General features: G+C 38.1%; 1 protein-coding gene across 50 annotated transcripts in view; it reads left to right on the top strand.

The window, feature by feature from the left end:
* The window catches only part of TRIM37 (tripartite motif containing 37), a 143,750-nt gene that overhangs the window by 60,445 nt on the left and 65,379 nt on the right, over nt 1-17,926 (top strand). For 32 of the 50 annotated variants that reach the window (XR_011523424.1, XR_011523425.1, XR_011523421.1 and 29 more), the window contains exons 15-17: nt 4-222; nt 1,279-1,415; nt 14,427-14,512. Coding sequence is in view for 21 of the 50 variants with exons in the window: in XM_070562318.1 (XP_070418419.1) it covers nt 4-222; nt 1,279-1,415; nt 14,427-14,512 (442 nt within the window). In the remaining 29 variants the exon portion in view is untranslated. The remainder of the gene's footprint in view (nt 1-3; nt 223-1,278; nt 1,416-14,426; nt 14,513-17,926) is intronic. The other 18 variants (XR_011523435.1, XR_011523433.1, XR_011523434.1 and 15 more) reach the window with 1 other exon arrangement.

Here is a 17,926-nt window from a genome sequence, read left to right as displayed (position 1 = left end):
AAGAGACTCACTATTGAGTTGTCTCGAACTCAGAAATTAAGAGATTTGTCACCACCAGATAATCATCTTAGCCCCCAAAATGATGACACTCCCGAGACACGAGCTAAAAAGTCTGGGTCATGCACTGACATGCTTCTACAGGATGGTCCTACTACAGCTTCTGTAAGAGAGGCCAAAGAGGATGAAGAAGATGAGGAGAAGATTCAGAATGAAGATTATCATGTAATAATTAGAGTGTTAGACTTATTTTGTGTTTGAAAAGAGAAATGATAAGATCTTGGTTTCCAGTATAAGATGTTGGGGAATGAGTGTGCTGAAAATTTTGTTTATTTGTTTTCACTGTCAGTGTATGTCCCCTTCTGTAAATGTTAATGTTTATAAATCAGAAGTTGTTGAATCAAAGTGTTTCGAGTTTCTAAAAATTAATTTATTGTGGGAAACAAACTGATGCACATTCTAGAAACTATGTAAATTGTGGATTTTAAAAATGTGTCCTATTTTCATTCACTGAAACAGGTTGAGTACCTTATTGCATACATAGGTAGAATGATCTAGGATTTGGGAGATAGCCAGGTTTTGTCCCAGCTCGACAACAACCAGAATTAGAATTCAGAATTCAAGAAGTGGTTGTTATTGCTTAAAGTAAGACAAGGATGCAGAGACAAGAATTTTTTTGTTGTAGTTATTTTTAAGATGGGAGATGTCAAGTATGTGTTAAAATGAGGAGCCAGTGGAAGAGAGATTGAAGATGAGGTTAAAGTATTGACAAAACAAATTATTTAAGGAGGTAATAAGTGTTGGAATGGAGTGCTCGGGTGAAGCAGTTAACCTTTGATAGGATGAGTTAAAGGAAGGGTGGAGTTTGCAGGTATGGCAGCTGAAAGTTGGAGAGATTTATGCTTAATACCCAGTGCGTTTTCCTGTGCAGATAGGTGACAGGGTTTTGTAATGACCTTGAGGGTAGCAGAGGTTAAGTAGGACTTGAGGAGTGATGGTTTGAACTGTTACTCTGTGAGAAGCCTTACTGGAAGCTGACATGAAATATATGAAGCATTTCCAGATGCATTGAGAGCCTAGCTGAAATTGGCAGCAATAATGTGTTACTGGTACCAGGTAATGTGGTTGTGTGAGTTTCTCTACAGAGCACAGCAGCTTAGGCACAGGAGCAGAGAATTCTGATGATAACATTATTCTTTGGTGCTTGATATGTGGGCTAGATGGGATGATCAACTGAGTAGAGCATTTGAGATAAAATCTTGTTTCTTTGCCTTGATCTAGCATGAACTTTCAGATGGAGATCTGGATCTGGATCTTGTTGGTGAAGATGAAATAAATCACCTTGATGGGAGCAGTTCTTCTGCCAGTTCCACAGCCACAAGTAACACGGAAGAAAATGACATTGATGAGGAAACTATGTGAGTGCCTCATATTAACTACCACTATAAATCATCTAAGTGGTAATTATTAGAAGCATATTACCTAACTTGGGCCTAAAAGGGGAGATCTTCAGCATTTTTTCTTTTGATAGAGAGTATCTTATATAAATAAAGGAACTTGAAGGAAAGACTGATTAGTTCCCCCCCCATCTCTAGGTTCCAAACTGAGTTTCAGTTTTTGTTTTAACTTTTAAATTTGCAGTTATTTCATATTTAAGAAAAGTTGTAAAAACATGAACTAAGAATTCCCATATTCCTTTTGCTCAGATTAATTCCCCAAATGTTAATATTTTGCTTTCATAGATATTTCTCTCTTTTCTCTCTCTCTATAATTTTTTTGTGAGACCTTGAGATGAATATACTTCTCCTTGTGTACCTCCTAAAAACAAATATTACAGTTATCAAAATGAAGAAATTAATATTTATGTAATACTATAATCTATGACCTTTTAAAAATTTTACCAGTAATGCCCTTTGTCTGGTCTAGGCTCCAATCCAGGATCACATGTTGCTTTCAATTGAGTCTCTTTTGTCTGCTTCAATCTGGGTCTTTTTTTTCTTTTGCTGAGGAAGATTGGCCCTGAGCCAACATCTGTTGCCAGTCTTCCTCTTTTTTTTTTTTTTTTGCTTGAGGAAGAGCAGCTCTTAGCTAACATTTGTGCCAGTCCCCCTCTATTTTATGTGTGGGTTGCTGCCACAGCATAGCTGACCAGTGGTGTAGGTCCACGCCCAGGATCCGAACCCAGGAACCTGGACCCCCAAAGTGGAGCTTTCAGAATTAAACCACTATACCACAGGGCTGGCCCTTCACTTAAGCTTTTTAAAATTTTTTAATTTGTTTTTCATGACGCTTGTAAGAAATATAGACCAGTTATTTTGTAGAAAGTCCCTCAATTTGGAGTAGTCTGTTTCCTCACGATTAGATTGAGGTTATGCATTTTTGGCATTATTGACCTTAAAAAAATAGCCAGTTATTTCTCCAGCAAAAATGGGTTTATTTGGAATGCGCAAAGAATTCGAATTCTGGGGCCAGCCCGGTGGCGCAGCAGTTAAGTTCGCACGTTCCACTTCTCGGCGGCCTGGGGCTCGACGGTTCAGATCCTGGGTGTGGACATGGCACCACTTGGCAAAAGCCATGCTGTGGTAGGCATCCCATGTATAGAGTAGAGGAAGATGGGCGTGGATGTTAGCTCAGGGCCAGTCTTCCTCAGCAAAAAGATGAGGATTGGCAGTAGTTAGCTCAGGGCTAATCTTCCTCAAAAAAAAAAAAAAAAAGAATTGGAATTCTGTGTCTACAACCATGGGCAAGCCATGTGTGAGGGCCTCAGCAACAAGGGAAGAGAAACTCTTTTATAGAGGGGAAGAGGACCTTGGGAGGGTTATGGAAACAAAGAATTTGAGGTGTAGTGGCTTTTCGTTGGCTGAGTTGTAACAGTCTCTCATTGGCTGAGCTGCTTGCCAGTCAAGAAGTCTTTTTCCTGGGCTCTGCTGTCACCGTAGGGTGTGAGAGCTCCATCCTTTGGCCTCCTATCTCGCATTGAATGAGGTTTCTGTTTATTAATTTGACCACAGGAATACTATAGACGTGATATGAGGGGGATGGGGAGGCCACATGTCTTCAATCTGTCCCATTACAGTTGATTAATTTAGATCACTTGGTTAAGGTGATATCTGCCAGGTTTCTCCACTCTAAAATTAGTACTTTTTCCCTTTGTAATTAATAAGTATTTTGTGGTGACATATTTTGAGACTGTAAATATCATTTCTCATTATACTTTTGTCCGCTAGTTTTAACATCCGTTGATGATTCTTGTTTGAAAAGATTACTCTGTTGATTGCTAAATGATGATTTTCTAATTCCATTATTCCTTATTAATTGGAATTCTACTTTAAGGAAGAGCTTTTCCCTGTGCCTCGTTAGCTAATTTTTTAGTATGGACTCATGGATTCTTATATTATTAAATGGTTTAATCCATTTACTGTCATAACTTTTTGCTCAGATTATCCCAGATTTGGCCAATGGGAGTCTGTTGAAGCTAACATTGTCCTTTTGAGATGTCTTCATCACTTTTTAAGTGATTTTTTTATTTGCTGGTACTACAAAATCTTCCAGTTTCATCTTGTACTTTCTCTATCCCAGCCCTAGTATCAACCATTTCACTAGAGTAAGAGTTTTTTTTTTAAAGATTTTATTTTTCCTTTTTCTCCCCAAAGCCTCCCTATACATAGTTTTTATATTTAGTTGTGAGTCCTTCTAGTTGTGACATGTGGGATGCTGCCTCAGCATGGCTTGATGAGCAGTGTCATGTCGGCGCCCAGGATCCGAACCTGCAAAACCCTGGGCCGCTGAAGCAGAGCGAATGAACTTAACTACTTGGCCACAAGGCTGGCCCCAAAGATGAGAGTTTTACCCCTGTAGCTGACCTTGCCTCTATTCCCACAAGTTAGCCCCTCAAAATAGATCATTTTCACTTTCGCTTCCCCCTTTAAGTCCTGAATCAGAAATCATTACAGTGGTATTTTTAGATATAAAAAATAGAACTGATTAATCTGAATCAACATGGGAAATTCTTTTAGATGGTGATTCTATAATGTGGAATCCACCTTGCTAGCAGCTTAAATATGCAGTTATATCTGAATTAATTTCTTTGACTGTTATGTCTCTTGACTTTTTTTCAAGGTTGTTCTGAGGACAGTTGGATTTTACATAAAACTTGACTCACAACCTTTCATTAGATTGACTTTGTAATCTTTATTCTAATAGAAGGTGTTTGATTATGTCCTCTATATATGTATACATCTACGATATCTCTAGTCAAACTATTTTGCATAATTCATAGAAATAGCACAGTTAATCTTGAGCTTTTCCAAGCACTTAGGGAATCATAAAATGTTAGATCTTAGAAATTAAGGTTAATTTCTTGCTTTTATAGATCAGGAAATAGGCATATAGGTTGTTTTGATAATGATTATCATATACAGCTTTTAATTAATTAGAACACATTTAGCAAATAGACCTCTCTTCCCTTCTTTCTTCTTTTCCTCTACCTCCTCCTTCCTTGGTGTTTCTACAACAGTACTATATATTTTCTTCCCCCTGTTTATTTTTTTGTTCTTATTTTGAGATAATTATAATTTCATATGCAGTTGTAGGAAATAATACAAAGATCCCATCTACTCTTTACCCAGTTTTCCCCAACGATAAGTAACATCTTACAAAACTGTAGTACGAGATCACAACTAGGATGTTGGCATCCATAGAGTCAAGATATACAATATATCCATCACCACAAGGATCCCTTGTGTTGCCCTTTTATACCACATCCTCTGTTCCCCTACCTCAAACCCGTGGCAACTGCTCATGTGTTCCCCATTTTTATAATTTTGTCATTAAAGAATGTTGTATAAAAGGAATCCTACAGTGAGTAACCTTTAGAGATTGGCTTTTTTCACTCGCCGTAGTTCTCTGGAGATTCATCCAGTTTATTGTGTGTATCGTTATTTGATTCCTTTTAGTGCTGGGTGGTAGTCTAGGTTGTGCATGTACCACAATTTGTTCAATCATTCACCTGTTGAAGGACATCTGAATTGTTTTTGGTTTTTGGCTGCATCAATGAAGCTACTATAAACATTCATGTACAGGTTTCTTTATGAACGTAGGTCTCCGTTTCTCTAGGATAAATGCAACTGCTGGATTTTATGGTAATTGAATGTTTAGTTATTGAAGAAACTGCCAGTTTTCCAGAGTATTTGTGCTATTTTGCATTTCTACAAGCAATGTGTGAGTGAGTGTTTCTTGGAATCCTCACCAGCGTTCAGTGTTGTCACCAGCTTCTATTTTAGCCATTCTGATAGTTGTGTAGTGATAATTTCATTGTGGTTTTAATTTGCATTCCCCTAATGGCTAATGATGTTGAACATTTTTTCATCTGCTTAATTTGCCATCTGTATATCCTTGTTGGTGATATTTCTCTTCATGTCTTTTGCCCATTTTCTAATTGAATTTTTTTTTTTTAAGATTTTATTTTTTTCCTTTTTCTCCCCAAAGCCCCCCGGTACATAGTTGTGTATTTTTAGTTGTGGGTCCTTCTAGTTGTGGCATGTGGGATGCCGCCTCAGCATGGCTTGATGAGCGGTGTCATGTCTGTGCCCAGGATTCGAACCGGTGAAACCCTGGGCCACCAAAGCAGAGTGTGCTAACTTAACCACTCGGCCACAGGGCCGGCCCCTGAATTTTTTTTAACTATTGAGTTTTTGTTTTTTATTATGATAAAATATACATAACATAAAATTAACCATTTAGGCCATTTCTAAGTGCAGTTCAGTGGCATTAAGTCCATTTGCGTTGTTGTGCAACCATCACCACTATCCGTCTCCAGAGCTTTTTTTCATCTTCCCAAACCAAAACACTGTATCCGCTAAACAGTAACTCCCCCTCTCTCCCACTTCACCCTGGCAACTACTGTTGAGTTTTGAGAGTTCTTTCTATATAGATACTAGTCCTTTGTCTGATACATGCTTTGCAAATAGTTTCTCCCACTCTGCAGCTTGTCTTGTTATCTTCTGAACAGAGTATTTTGCCCAGCAAAAGTTTTTAGCCTTTCAGTGTTTTGTAGTTTTCAGGGGATATGTTTTATACTTCTTTTGTTAAATTCATTCCTAAATGTTTCATTCTTTTTCAAGCTATTATAAATGGAATTGATTTTTTTTTTTTAATTTCCTTTTTGGATTGTTCTTTGCAAATATATGGAAATGCATTTGATTTTTGTCAGGTTTTTTTGTGAGGAAGATTGGCCATGAGCTAACATCTGTTGCCAATCTTCCTGTTTTTGCTTGGGGAAGATCGTCACTGAGCTAACATCTATGCTAATCTTCCTCTACTTTGTATGTGGGACATTGCCACAGCATGGCTTCATGAGTGGTGTGTTGGTCCACACGCAGGATCTCAACCAGCCAACTAGGCTGCTGCAGTGGAGCACACAAACCCAATCGCTATGCCACTGGGCTGGCCCCTTGTCTATTAATTTTATATCCTGCAATCTTGCTAACTCATTTATTAGTTCTAACATTTTTTATGTTTTGGGTGTTTTAAGTTTTTCTGTATACAATATATCATCTGTAAATACTTGCTTTTGCTGCTTATTTTCCAATCTGGATGCCTTTTTTTTTTTTTTGTCCAAGTTCACTGGCTAGAATGTCCAGTAGAATGTTGAATAGAATTAGTGGGAGTGGACATCTTGTCTTGCTCTTGATCTTAGAGGGAAAGTATCCAGCATGATGTTAGCTATGAATTTTCCATTGAGGAAATTCCCTTCTATTCCTAGTTTCTTGAGAGTTTTTATCATGAAAAGATGTGGGATTTTGTCAAATTCTCTTTCTGTATCTATTCAGATGACCATATGGTTTTTGTTTTTTATTCTGTTGGTGTGGTGTATTACATTAATCTATTTTTGTATTTTAAACCAACTTTGCATTCATAGGATAAATCGCACTCTGCCATGGTGTGTACTTCTTTTTATATTTTGCTGGATTCTATTTGAGATAATTCTTTGTGCTCTTTATAGTGTTGCACATTTCTCTGCAGCTGTGTTTTACAGCCTCCTCCTCCTCGCAGGCAGAATCTCTGAAGCTGGAGTGAGGTCAGAAGTGTGTTAATTTCTCCTGCTTTAGAAACTGAACTAATGGGGATGGGGTGGGGAGTTGGGGGCTATAGTCTCAGATCTTTTCAGCTTGTCTTCTCACTCCTGGGACCTCTGTTTTATGAATGAATTGGGACAAGGGTGATCCGGTGTTCTCAGCATACTGCGACCAAGGTAGAGCTTTAGGTCTAGGTAGAAGGAGGGAATCCCCACCTCTTGGCCACATATACCAGGCCAGAGCTATATACCCAGGAGGAGCAATAGGTAGCTGGGGGCAGGATGAGAAATGCTGATGTTTGCTCCTCCTGGGAATATAGCTCTTCTATTGGGAGCTGTGGAAAATGGGAACCTTATGTTCTTGGCTGTACTAGTCTGGAGTAGAATTCCTGTATCACTGAATTGGAAGGGGAAGGTGGAGAGAATGGTCTTGGTTCAAGTATCACAGAGTCACTGTTCTTAGCAAATTTTAGTACATTTTCTTGAGGAGATGTCTTTTCATTTCCTTTATGCTCTTGGAACTATTTCCAGAATCTTTAAATGGTTGCTTTAAAAATAATTTCTAGGGGCTGACCCGGTGGCACAGCGGTTAAGTTTTCACGTTCCACTTTGGCGGCCCCGGGATCACTGGTTTGGATCCCTGGTGTGGACATGGCCCCACTTGGTGCGCCATACTGTGGCAGCCGTCCCACATATAAAGTAGAGGAAGATGGGCATGGATGTTAGCTCAGGGCCAGTCTTCCTCAGCAAATAGAGGAGGATTGGCGGCAGATGTTAGCTCAGGGCTGATCTTCCTCAAAAAATAAAAAATAAAAAACACAAAGGAAATCAATTCTAAAAAAAAAAAAATTTTCTAGCAGTGTCACTGGAGAGCAGGTCTGCAGAGCTCCTTACTGTCAGGCCGGGAGTTGATCTTGAGACTTCTTTAAATATCCAAAGCTAGCATCCATTAGTGCTGTTTCATATAGTACTTTATCATTTAAAATAAGATAATAATGTTTTTGTATGAGAGACTTGGTGAGGACTTTGATAGGAGGCAACATTCTCTTTTCTGAAATAATATTTTAAGAAAATAATGTTTATTCATATACAGTAATTTGAGTACCTTTTTTTAATTTGAGTTCATAGTAGTTTACATCGTTGTGAAATTTCAGTGGTACATTATTTCTTGACTGTCACCACGTAAGCGCTCCCCTTCACCCCCTGTGCTCACCCCCTATCCCCCTTCCCCTAGTAACCACTGAACTATTTTCTTTGTCCATGTGTTTGTTTATATTCCACATATGAGTGAAATCATCTGCTGTTTGTTTTTCTCAGGCTGGCTTATGTCACTTAGCCTAATTCCCTCTAGGTCCGTCCATGTTGTTGCAAATGGGATGATTTTGTCTTTTTATGGCTGAGTAGTATTCCACTGTATATATATATACTACATCTTCTTTGTCTAATCATCAGTCGATGGGCACTTGGATTGTTTCCATGTCTTGGCTATTGTGAATAGTGCTGCAGTGAACACAGAGGTGCATATGTTACTTTGGATTGTTGATTTCAAGTTGTTTGGATAGGTACCCAGTAGTGGGAGAGCTGGGTCATATGGTAGTTCTATTTTTAGTTCTTTGAGCAATCTCCATATTGTTTTCCACAGTGGCTGCACCAGTTTGCATTCCCACCAGGGGTATATGAGGGTTCTCTTTTCTCCACACCCTCTCCAACATTTGTTGTTTTTAGTCTTAGTGATTATAGCCATTTTAACAGACATAGGTGGTATCTTAGCATAGTTTTGATTTGCATTTCCCTGATGAACATCTTTTCATGTGTTTATTGGCCATTTGTGTATCTTCTTTGGCAAAATGCCGGTTCATATCCTCTGCCCATTTTTTGATCGGGCCATTTGTATTTTTGTTCAGTTGTGTGAGATCCTTATATATTCTGGAGATTAACTCCTCATCAGATATCTGATTTGCAAATATTTTCTCCCAATGGGTGCATTGTCTTTTTGTTTTGATCCTAGTTTCTTTTGCCTTGCAGAAGCTCTTTAGTCTGATAAAGTCCCACTTGTTTATTTTTTTCTTTTGTTTCCCTTGTCTTGGACGACATGGTATTCGAAAAGATCCTTTTAAATTCGATGTCATAGAGTATAGTACCTATATTAGCTTCCAGGAGTTTTATAGTTTCAGGACTTATCTTCAAGTCTTTGATCATTTTGAGTTTGTTTCTGTGTATGGCATGAGATAATGGTCTACTTTCATTCTGTTGCACGTGTCTGTCCAGTTTTCCCAACACCATTTATTGAAGAGACTATCTTTTCTCCATTGTATGTTCTTGGCACCTTTTTCGAAGATTAGCTGTCCATATATTTGCAGTTTTATTTCCTGGCTTTCAGTTCTGTTCCGTTGATCCCCTGTGTCTGTTTTTGTACCAGTACTATGCCATTTGATAACTACGGCTTTGTAGTACATTTTGAAGTCAGGGACTCTGATACCTCCAGCTTTGTTCTTTTTTCTCAGTATTGCTGTAACAGTTTGGGGTCTTTGGTTGCCTCATATGAGTTTTAGGATTCTTCTATTTCTGTGAAGAATGTCACTGGGATTCTGATTGGGATTGCAATGAATTTGTAGATTGCTTTGGGTAGTATGGACATTTTAACTATGTTTATTCTTCCAGTCCATGTGCATAGAATCTCTTTCCATTTCTATATGTCATTATCTATTTCTTTCAATAATGACTTATAGTTTTCATTGTGTAAGTCCTTCACCTCCTTGGTTAAATTTATTCCTAGGTAGTTTATTCTTTCAGTTGTGATTGTAAATGGAATTGTATTCTTGAATTCTCTTTCTGTAAGTTAGTTATTAGAGTATAGAAACGCAACTGATCTTTGTCAGTTGATTTTGTACCCCGCAATTTTCCTGTAGTTGTTAATTATTTCTAATAGTTTTCCAATGGATTCTTTAGGGTTTTCTTTGTATAAAATCATGTCTGCAAACAGCGAGAATTTCACTTCTTCTCTCCCTATTTGGATTCCTTTTTTTCCTTTCTCTTGCCTAACTGCTCTGGCCAAAACCTTCAGTACTATGTTGAATAAGTGTGATGATAGTGGGCATCCTTGTCTTGTTCCTGTTCTCAGAGGGATGGCGTTCAGTTTTTCCCCATTGAGTATGATGCTGGCAGTGGGTTTGTCATATGTGGCCTTTATTATGTTGAGGTAATTTCCTGCTATCCCCATTTTGTTAAGAGTTTTTGTCATAAATGACTGTTGAATCTTGTCACATGCTTTCTCTGCATCTATTGAGATGATCATGTGGTTTTATTCCTCATCTTGTTAATGTGGTGTATCTCATTGATTGATTTGTGGATGTTGAACCATCCCTGTGTCCCTGGTATAAATCCCACTTGATCATGATGTATGATCTTTTTGATGTATTGCTGTATTTGAGTTGCCAATATTTTGTTGAGGATTTTTGCATCTATCTTCATCAGCAATATTGTCCCATAGTTTTCTTTTTTTGTATTATCCTTGTTGGGCTTTGGTATCAGGATGATGTTGGCCTCATAGAATGTGTTAGGAAGTGTTCTATCTTCCCTAATTTTTTGGAATAGTTTGAAAAGGATAGGTATTAAATCCTCTCTGAAAGTTTGGTAGAATTCTCCAGGGAAGCTGTCTGGTCCTGGGCTTTTATTCTTTGGGATGCTTTTGATTACTGTTTCAATCTCTTTACTTGTGATTGGTCTATTCAGGTTATCTGTCTCTTGTTGATTCAGCTTTAGGACGTTGTAAGAGTCTAAGAATTTATCCATTTCCTCTAGATTGTCCATCTTCTTGGCATATAGTTTTTCGTAGTAGTCTCTTATAATATCCATTGTATTTCTATGGTATCTGTTGTTATTTCTCCTCTTTCATTTCTAATTTTATTTATCTGAGCTTTCTCTCTTTTTTTCTTTGTAAGTCTGGCTAGGGGTTTATCAATTTTATTTATCTTCTCAAAGAACCAGCTCTTTGTTTCGTTATCCTTTCTGCTGTCTTTTCTGTTTCAATAGTGTTTATTTCTGCTCCAATTTTTATTGTTTTTCTTCTGCTGCTGACTTTGGGCTTTGTTTGTTCTTCTTTTTCTAATTCAGTTAGGTGTAGTTTGAGATTGCTTATTTCAGATTTTTCTTGTTTGTTAAGGTGAGCCTGTATTGCGATGAATTTCCCTCTTAATATAACTTTTGCTGCATCCCATATGAGTTGGTATGGTATGTTTTCTTTTTCATTTGTCTCCAGACTTGTTTTGATTTCTCCTTTAATTTCTTCAATCATCCATTGCTTGCTCAATAGCATGTTGTTTAGTCTCCACGTGTTTGTCCCTTTCTCAGCTTTTTTCTTGTAATTAATTTCTAGCTTTATAGCATTGAGATTGGAAAAGATGCTGGTTATTATTTCAATCTTCTTAAATTTCTCGAGGCTTGCCTTGTTTCCCAACGTATGACCTGTCCTTGAGAATGTCACGTGCACACGTGAGAAGAATGTAAGTGTTATGTCTTCTTGGTAGTGTCTCTTTGATCATTATATACTTCCCCTCTTTGTCTCTCTTTACCTGCCTTCTCTTGAAGTCTACTTTGTCTGATATAAGTATTGGAATGCCTGCTTTGTTTTGTTTGCCATTAGCTTGGAGTACAGTCTTCCATCCCTTCACTCTGAGCCTCTGTTTGTCATTGGAGCTGAGATGTGTTTCCTGGAGGCAGCATATTTTTGGGTCTTGTTCTTTAATCCATCTCACCATTCTGTGTCTTTTTATTGGAGAATTCACTCCATTTATGTTAAGGGTGATCGTCGATATATGAGGGCTTAATGCTGCCATTTTATCACTCGTTTTCTGGTTCTCATGCATTTCCTTTGTTTCTCCTCCTGTGTATTTTGTTCTATCAATCGAGTTATGTAGTTTTCTATGTTGTGTTTGTTTGTTTTCTCTTTGTTTATTTGTGTCTCTTTTCTGATTTTTTGTTTAGTGGTTACCATGAGGTTTGTATTCAAGACAGTCCATTTTCTGATGACCTCTTATTTTCTTAGACTAGACTAAGCTGATTCAGTCCCTTTCCTTTCCCCTCCTATGTTGTTTTTCCTATATCTTATTCCGTCTTCTGTTGTGAGTTTAAAATGACAAGATTATCTTTGTTTTTGGTGTTTTCCTTTCTTTTGTCTTTAATGCTATACTTGAGTATTTGCTATCCTGCTCTGATTCTGTCTACCTATCTCCTTACTCCATGCTTCATAACCCCTTTCTCCCGTTTTTCTTTTTTCAGGTGTGAGGGCCTTCCTGAGGATCTCTTGGGGTGGGGACGGGGGGGAGGGGAGGTCTGTGGCTACAAACTCCCTTAGCTTATGTTTGTCTGGGAAAGTTTTTATTTCTCCATCATGTCTGAAGGATATTTTCACTGGATAGAGTATTCTTGGCTGAAAGATTTATCCTTCAAAGATTTGAGTGTCATTTGAGTCTCTCCTAGCCTGTAACGTTTCTGCAGAGAAATCCACTGAAAGTCTGATAGGGGTTCCCTTGTAAATTGTTTTCTTCTGCCTTGCTGCCCTTAGTATTCTTTGTCGTTCACTTTTGCCAGTTTCACTACTATATGCCTTGCAGTAGGTCGTTTTACATTGACATATTTAGGAGATCTGGTAGCTTCTTCCACATGGATTTCCATCATCTTCCTTAGGTTTGGGAAGTTCTCTGCTATTATTTCTTTGAAAAGCTTTCTGCTCTATTCTCCTTCTCTTCTTCTTGAATACCTATGATTTTTATGTTGCATTTCCTAATTGAGTCAGACATTTCTCAGAGACTTTCTTTTTAGTCTTAGTTCTCTCCTCTCTGTGGAGCATTTCAACATGTCTGTCTTCAGTTGTGCTGATACACTCCTCTATGGTGTCTGCTCGAGCGTTAAAGGAATCCGTATTTTGCTTTATTTCTTCCATTGTGTCTTTCATCTCTAATACTTCTGATTGATTCTTCTTTATAGTTTCCAACTCTTTTGTGAAATAGCTCTTTAACTTGTTGAATTGTTTCTCTACATTCCCTTTTAACTCATTGACTTTTTTTAATAATAGCTATTTTGAATTCTTTGTCATTTAAGTTACATATTTCTGTGTTCTCAGGACTGATTTCTGGATACTTGTCATTTTCTCTCTGGTCTGGAGAACTAATGTAATGTTGGATATTGCTAGTCTCTGGTTTTTGACATCGTGGTGTTACTTGGTCATAGTTCCTGCCTGTTGCCACTGGGTCGGGGTCAAGAGCCGCTGTTCTCAGTCTTCTGCCTTCAGCCTAGATCTGAGGCACTGGAGCTGTGCTGGGTGGATGGGGGTAGGGGCACTTTCTCCCATTTGTTCTTGGGGTTTTCTCCCTCTCCTGTCCTGGGGTGTTGGCTTCATAAGGTCACTCCCTGCAAAAGCTTTCACCCTGGTAGAGGGCTTTCCTCTAGGCTGGAAGGGCCCTCAGGGATTCTTGATGTTCCCGTGAATGAATGTCCCCTACCCCGTTCCCTCCTTCTGAGAGGCCGCCCGTGGTCCTAGATCGCAGTCTTTAGGGGATGGAGTGAAGTTTTCCCTTACCCCATTCCACCTCCTCCAAGGTGGGCTCAGCCTCTCCATCCTCTGTTGTATGGCTGCGTGGGTCTCTCAGATGTTTTTTGTGTTGTGTTTGGATGTCCTCTGTTGGGGTATGAATGTCTTTTTCGTTGTATGGTGGAGGGGAGAGATTACTGGGGAAGCTCACTCTACCATGATGCTGACGTCACTCTCTCTTTTTTTTTAACCTATTGTAGTACCATTAAGTTACAAATTCTTTGAAGCGGTAGCCTCTTGTGCTTACAATGGTTCTCAGATTTTCTATTTTAAAAATTGAATATTGCCAACCTAGCTCTGGCCCGGTGGTGTAGTGGTTAAGTTCACACACTTCATTTCAGCAGCTCAGGGTTTGTGAGTTTGGATCCCAGGTGCAGACCTACACACCGCTTGTGAAGCCATGCTTTGGTGGCGTCCCACATACAAAATAGAGGAAGATGGGAATAGATGTTAACTCAGGGACAGTCTTCCTCAAGCGAAAGGAGGAAGATTGGCAGCAGATGTTAGCTCAGGGACAATCTTCCTCACCAAAAGAAACAAAAAAAGGTTGTCAACCTATCTTGTTATTTTTAAAAGGTAGTTTGAACATTAACAGAACCCATATATATGATAATGACAGAAATCTTTTTCACTCATTTTTATATTTAGAAACATCCTATTTTACTTCATAGGAGAAAGCTATGCACTGTTGTTATAAAATTCGTTGAGGTGACACATGTTAGTTGTACTTACTATATGGTAATGATGAATTTTGTATATTCTCAGGTCTGGAGAAAATGATGTGGAATACAACAACATGGAATTGGAAGAAGGAGAACTTATGGAAGATGCAGCTGCTTCAGGACCTCTAGGTACAGAGGCCACACCCCACAAGTCTGTCCTTTCTTTGCTCTTGTCTGACTGTTACCATATGTTAATATGTGGCACCCTCTGCTTTACATGGCTCATGGTGTTAGAAGTATACTGTATTTTATATATGAATTTCAGAGTGTATTAATAATGGTAGTTAAAGCAGTAATAACAGCTGACATTTTTTAAGTGTTTTTATGTACTGTGCAAAAACCAGGCACGGTGCAAAAGCACTTTTTATGTGTACCTTATCTCTTTACTTATAAAATTCTGTGAGGTAGATTTTGGTATTATCTACTTTTTATAGCTATAGAAACTAACTTGTAGAGAAATTAAGTAACCTGCTGTCTTTTCATAATTTAGTAGATGAAAGAGAGGAGTTAGAGTTCCAGATTTGTCTGAATTCAAACAAGTCATAGTTTTATCTAGTATTGTATACGGTGTTTTTATGATATATGTCTTGTTTGTATAACAATTTGGCTGTGGGATAATCTGAATAGAATCACTGAATCTTTGACTTAGGACGGACCTTTTCAGTCCTCATTTTCTGCATGAAAACAACTCAGATTTAGTTGCCTGGATCACATAGGGACACCCAGGCTGGAACCCCACATCGTCAACTTCTTGAACTCAGTTGTCTGCCAAACCAGACTGCTACTCCTGGGAAGAACTGTCTTAGATTGTAGGTGTCTCTTTTCTGTTCTTGGACCTGTTTTAAGCACACAAATCTTATCTTGGCGAAAGCAATTTTAAGCTAGTTTTGTACTCCTTCTCCTTTACCAATGTTGCCCTTGGTATGAACACTGACGTATTCTAGAGCATACTTGGATAACTAAAGACCTGTTAAATACTAGTCCTCAGCGTTTCAGCTTTCGCCTATGCTCTGTACTGTTCCTGCTTCTCACTATATTCCTAGGTGGTCTTAATCACACCTGTATTTCGTTTCTATCTATATGCTCATTACTCTCCAACTTCTATCTTTAGCCTTTATTTTTTTTCACGGTTTCCAGACTCATGTAGCAGTTTGTTTTTGATGTCTCAGACTTAACATCTCCCAAACAGAAATCATTATTTTTCAGTCTGCCAGTGTGCCTGTCAGTTAAGCCACTATCTTACTGATTGATAGTGCTATATATTCTCCACCATTTCCTCTACCTTTGATATGTTACCAAAATCTGTTGATTCTATCTCCTAAATAGTGCTTGAGTTCATTTGTTAATCCCCGTGCCTTTGCTCTTCCTAGTCAAGGCCGCAGTCTTTCATCTGGGTTCCGTGTATCTGTTATTGCTCCCCTCCATTCTATTTCCCATGGCATAAGTTCAGAATGAGTGTTATTTTTCCTTCAAATTAATATCTGATCATGTCACTTCTCTACTTAAAACCCTTTCTTGAGTTCCATTTACTTACAGGATAAAATCCAAACTCATTAATATGGTACATGAGGCCCTTCATGTGCTGGCTCCTGTTCATTTCTTTAGTCTTACCTCTCTCTCACTCCCCTGCATCATTTTTCAGCCTGGGGGGACTTCTTTCAACCTCTCTAAAGTGCCTTGGTATTTCTCACCTCTTTGCTTACCAACAGGTTGTTATTGTCTCCTCATCGTGGGCATAGTCAACCTGTATGTCGTCTTCATTTTAACTTGCATTTTATTTCTTCCTGGAACCCGTACTAGATTGTTTGCCCTGGGCATCTTTTTCTGTTCTCTCAGATTAACCTATTTAGAACATATATTAAACATTATTATAATTGCTTATTTAGCTGCCCATTTTCCCTTTCACTGCTGAGCTCTATGAAGCCAAGATACTGTGCATCTTAATTTTGTATCCCTAGCACATAACACAGTCTGGTAAGGGGTCATTTAATATTTTTCAGATAAATGTTTGAGTGAATACACTTTATTACTAAGTGTTGAATGTAATTTTCAAGGCTTAAAATAGTATAGAAAACTTCAGGGGCTGCCTTCATATAAAATGGAAGATGAGTGGACTGAGTCAAGGTTACTGAATATTTTTCAGCTTTGTGGAGTTTTTTTCATAGTTAAAACTATGATTTCCTCTCTTAAACTGTGTTGTAGGAAAATTCTTGTATATAACGTTTGGCACACTAAATAAACAAGGTTATATTTTTCAATTAATTTATTCATTCATTCACCAAAAGTTTACTGAGCACTCAGTTGGAACTGGGTACTGTTTTACCGTCTGGAGCTACAATATGGAATAAAAAGACGTCCCTCTTCTCATGCAGCTTATGTTTTGAAATTCTAAAATTATAATTTATTCATTTAATAAGTATATTTTGAGGACCTATGGTAATTCGGACACTGAATTCTAGGTGCTAAGGATACAATAGTGAATCAAACACAGTTAATTTTTATTATGTGCTTTTGAAAATTTTATGTATTTGGCAGATACTTGTTGAGTAAGTCTTCCCTATGTCAAGGTTTCTGGAGAATACAATAAAAAAGATTTATTCTTTTTTTTTTTAAATTGCCCCTAAGCTAACATCTATTGCCTGTTGCTAATATCCTCCTCCCCCTCATCAAAAACAAGGAAAGACAGAAACTGTCACAGACCAGTTTCACAAACCCACAGAACCTAGGGAGAAACAACCAGCTAGATGTAATTTGACATCCTGAGTAGGACCCTGGAACACAAGAAAGACTTCAGGGAAAAATGAATGAAATCCAAGTATAGTATGGAATTTGGTCTATGATAACATTAATATTGGTTCATTAGTTGTGATTAATGTACTATGGTAATGAAAGAAGTTAACAGTGGGGAAACTGAATATGAGATTTACATGAAAGCTCTGTATTACCTTTCTGCTTTTTCTATAAGACTAAAACAATTCTAAAATAAAAAAATTTTAATATATAAAGCAGTGAAAGAAACTGGATTAGAGGTGAGATGGGGCTGAGTGTGGAATGCGTTATTGTTATATGATAATTATGGAAGGTCCATTTCAAGCCTATTGTGGTTAATATTTCAGAACCACACAGTCGTCTAAAGAATTACGTCAAGATGTCCATTAAACAGGAGAAAATTTTTCTTGTACAGAAGCTAGATATAAAGAAAAATAGTGTTAATTTCCTTTTATATGCATATTAAATAAGGATATAGCTTGAAACAAGAAATATTTAGTGACTCAGGTGGCCTCCTTCCCATAAGAATTGCTTTTAGTTTTTTCAGTTATTTTCATTAAGTTGCAAGAGAATTTATGCTTAAGAATATGTGCTGTGGCCCAACCTGGTGGCGTAGTGGTCAAGTTCATGTGCTCCACTTCTGTGGCCCAGGGTTCGTGGGTTGGACTCCTGGGTGCGGACCTACATGCTGCTCATCAGGCCATGCTGTGGTGGTGTCCCACATACAAAAATAGAGGAAGATTGGTACAGATGTTAGCTCAGGGACAATCTTCC

This window comes from Equus przewalskii, chromosome 10, assembly GCF_037783145.1.
Source record: "Equus przewalskii isolate Varuska chromosome 10, EquPr2, whole genome shotgun sequence".
In the NCBI taxonomy this organism is placed as follows: Eukaryota; Metazoa; Chordata; class Mammalia; order Perissodactyla; family Equidae; genus Equus; species Equus przewalskii.
The sequence above is the reverse complement of the archived record's forward strand: the minus strand, read 5'-3'. Positions and strand labels throughout refer to the sequence as shown.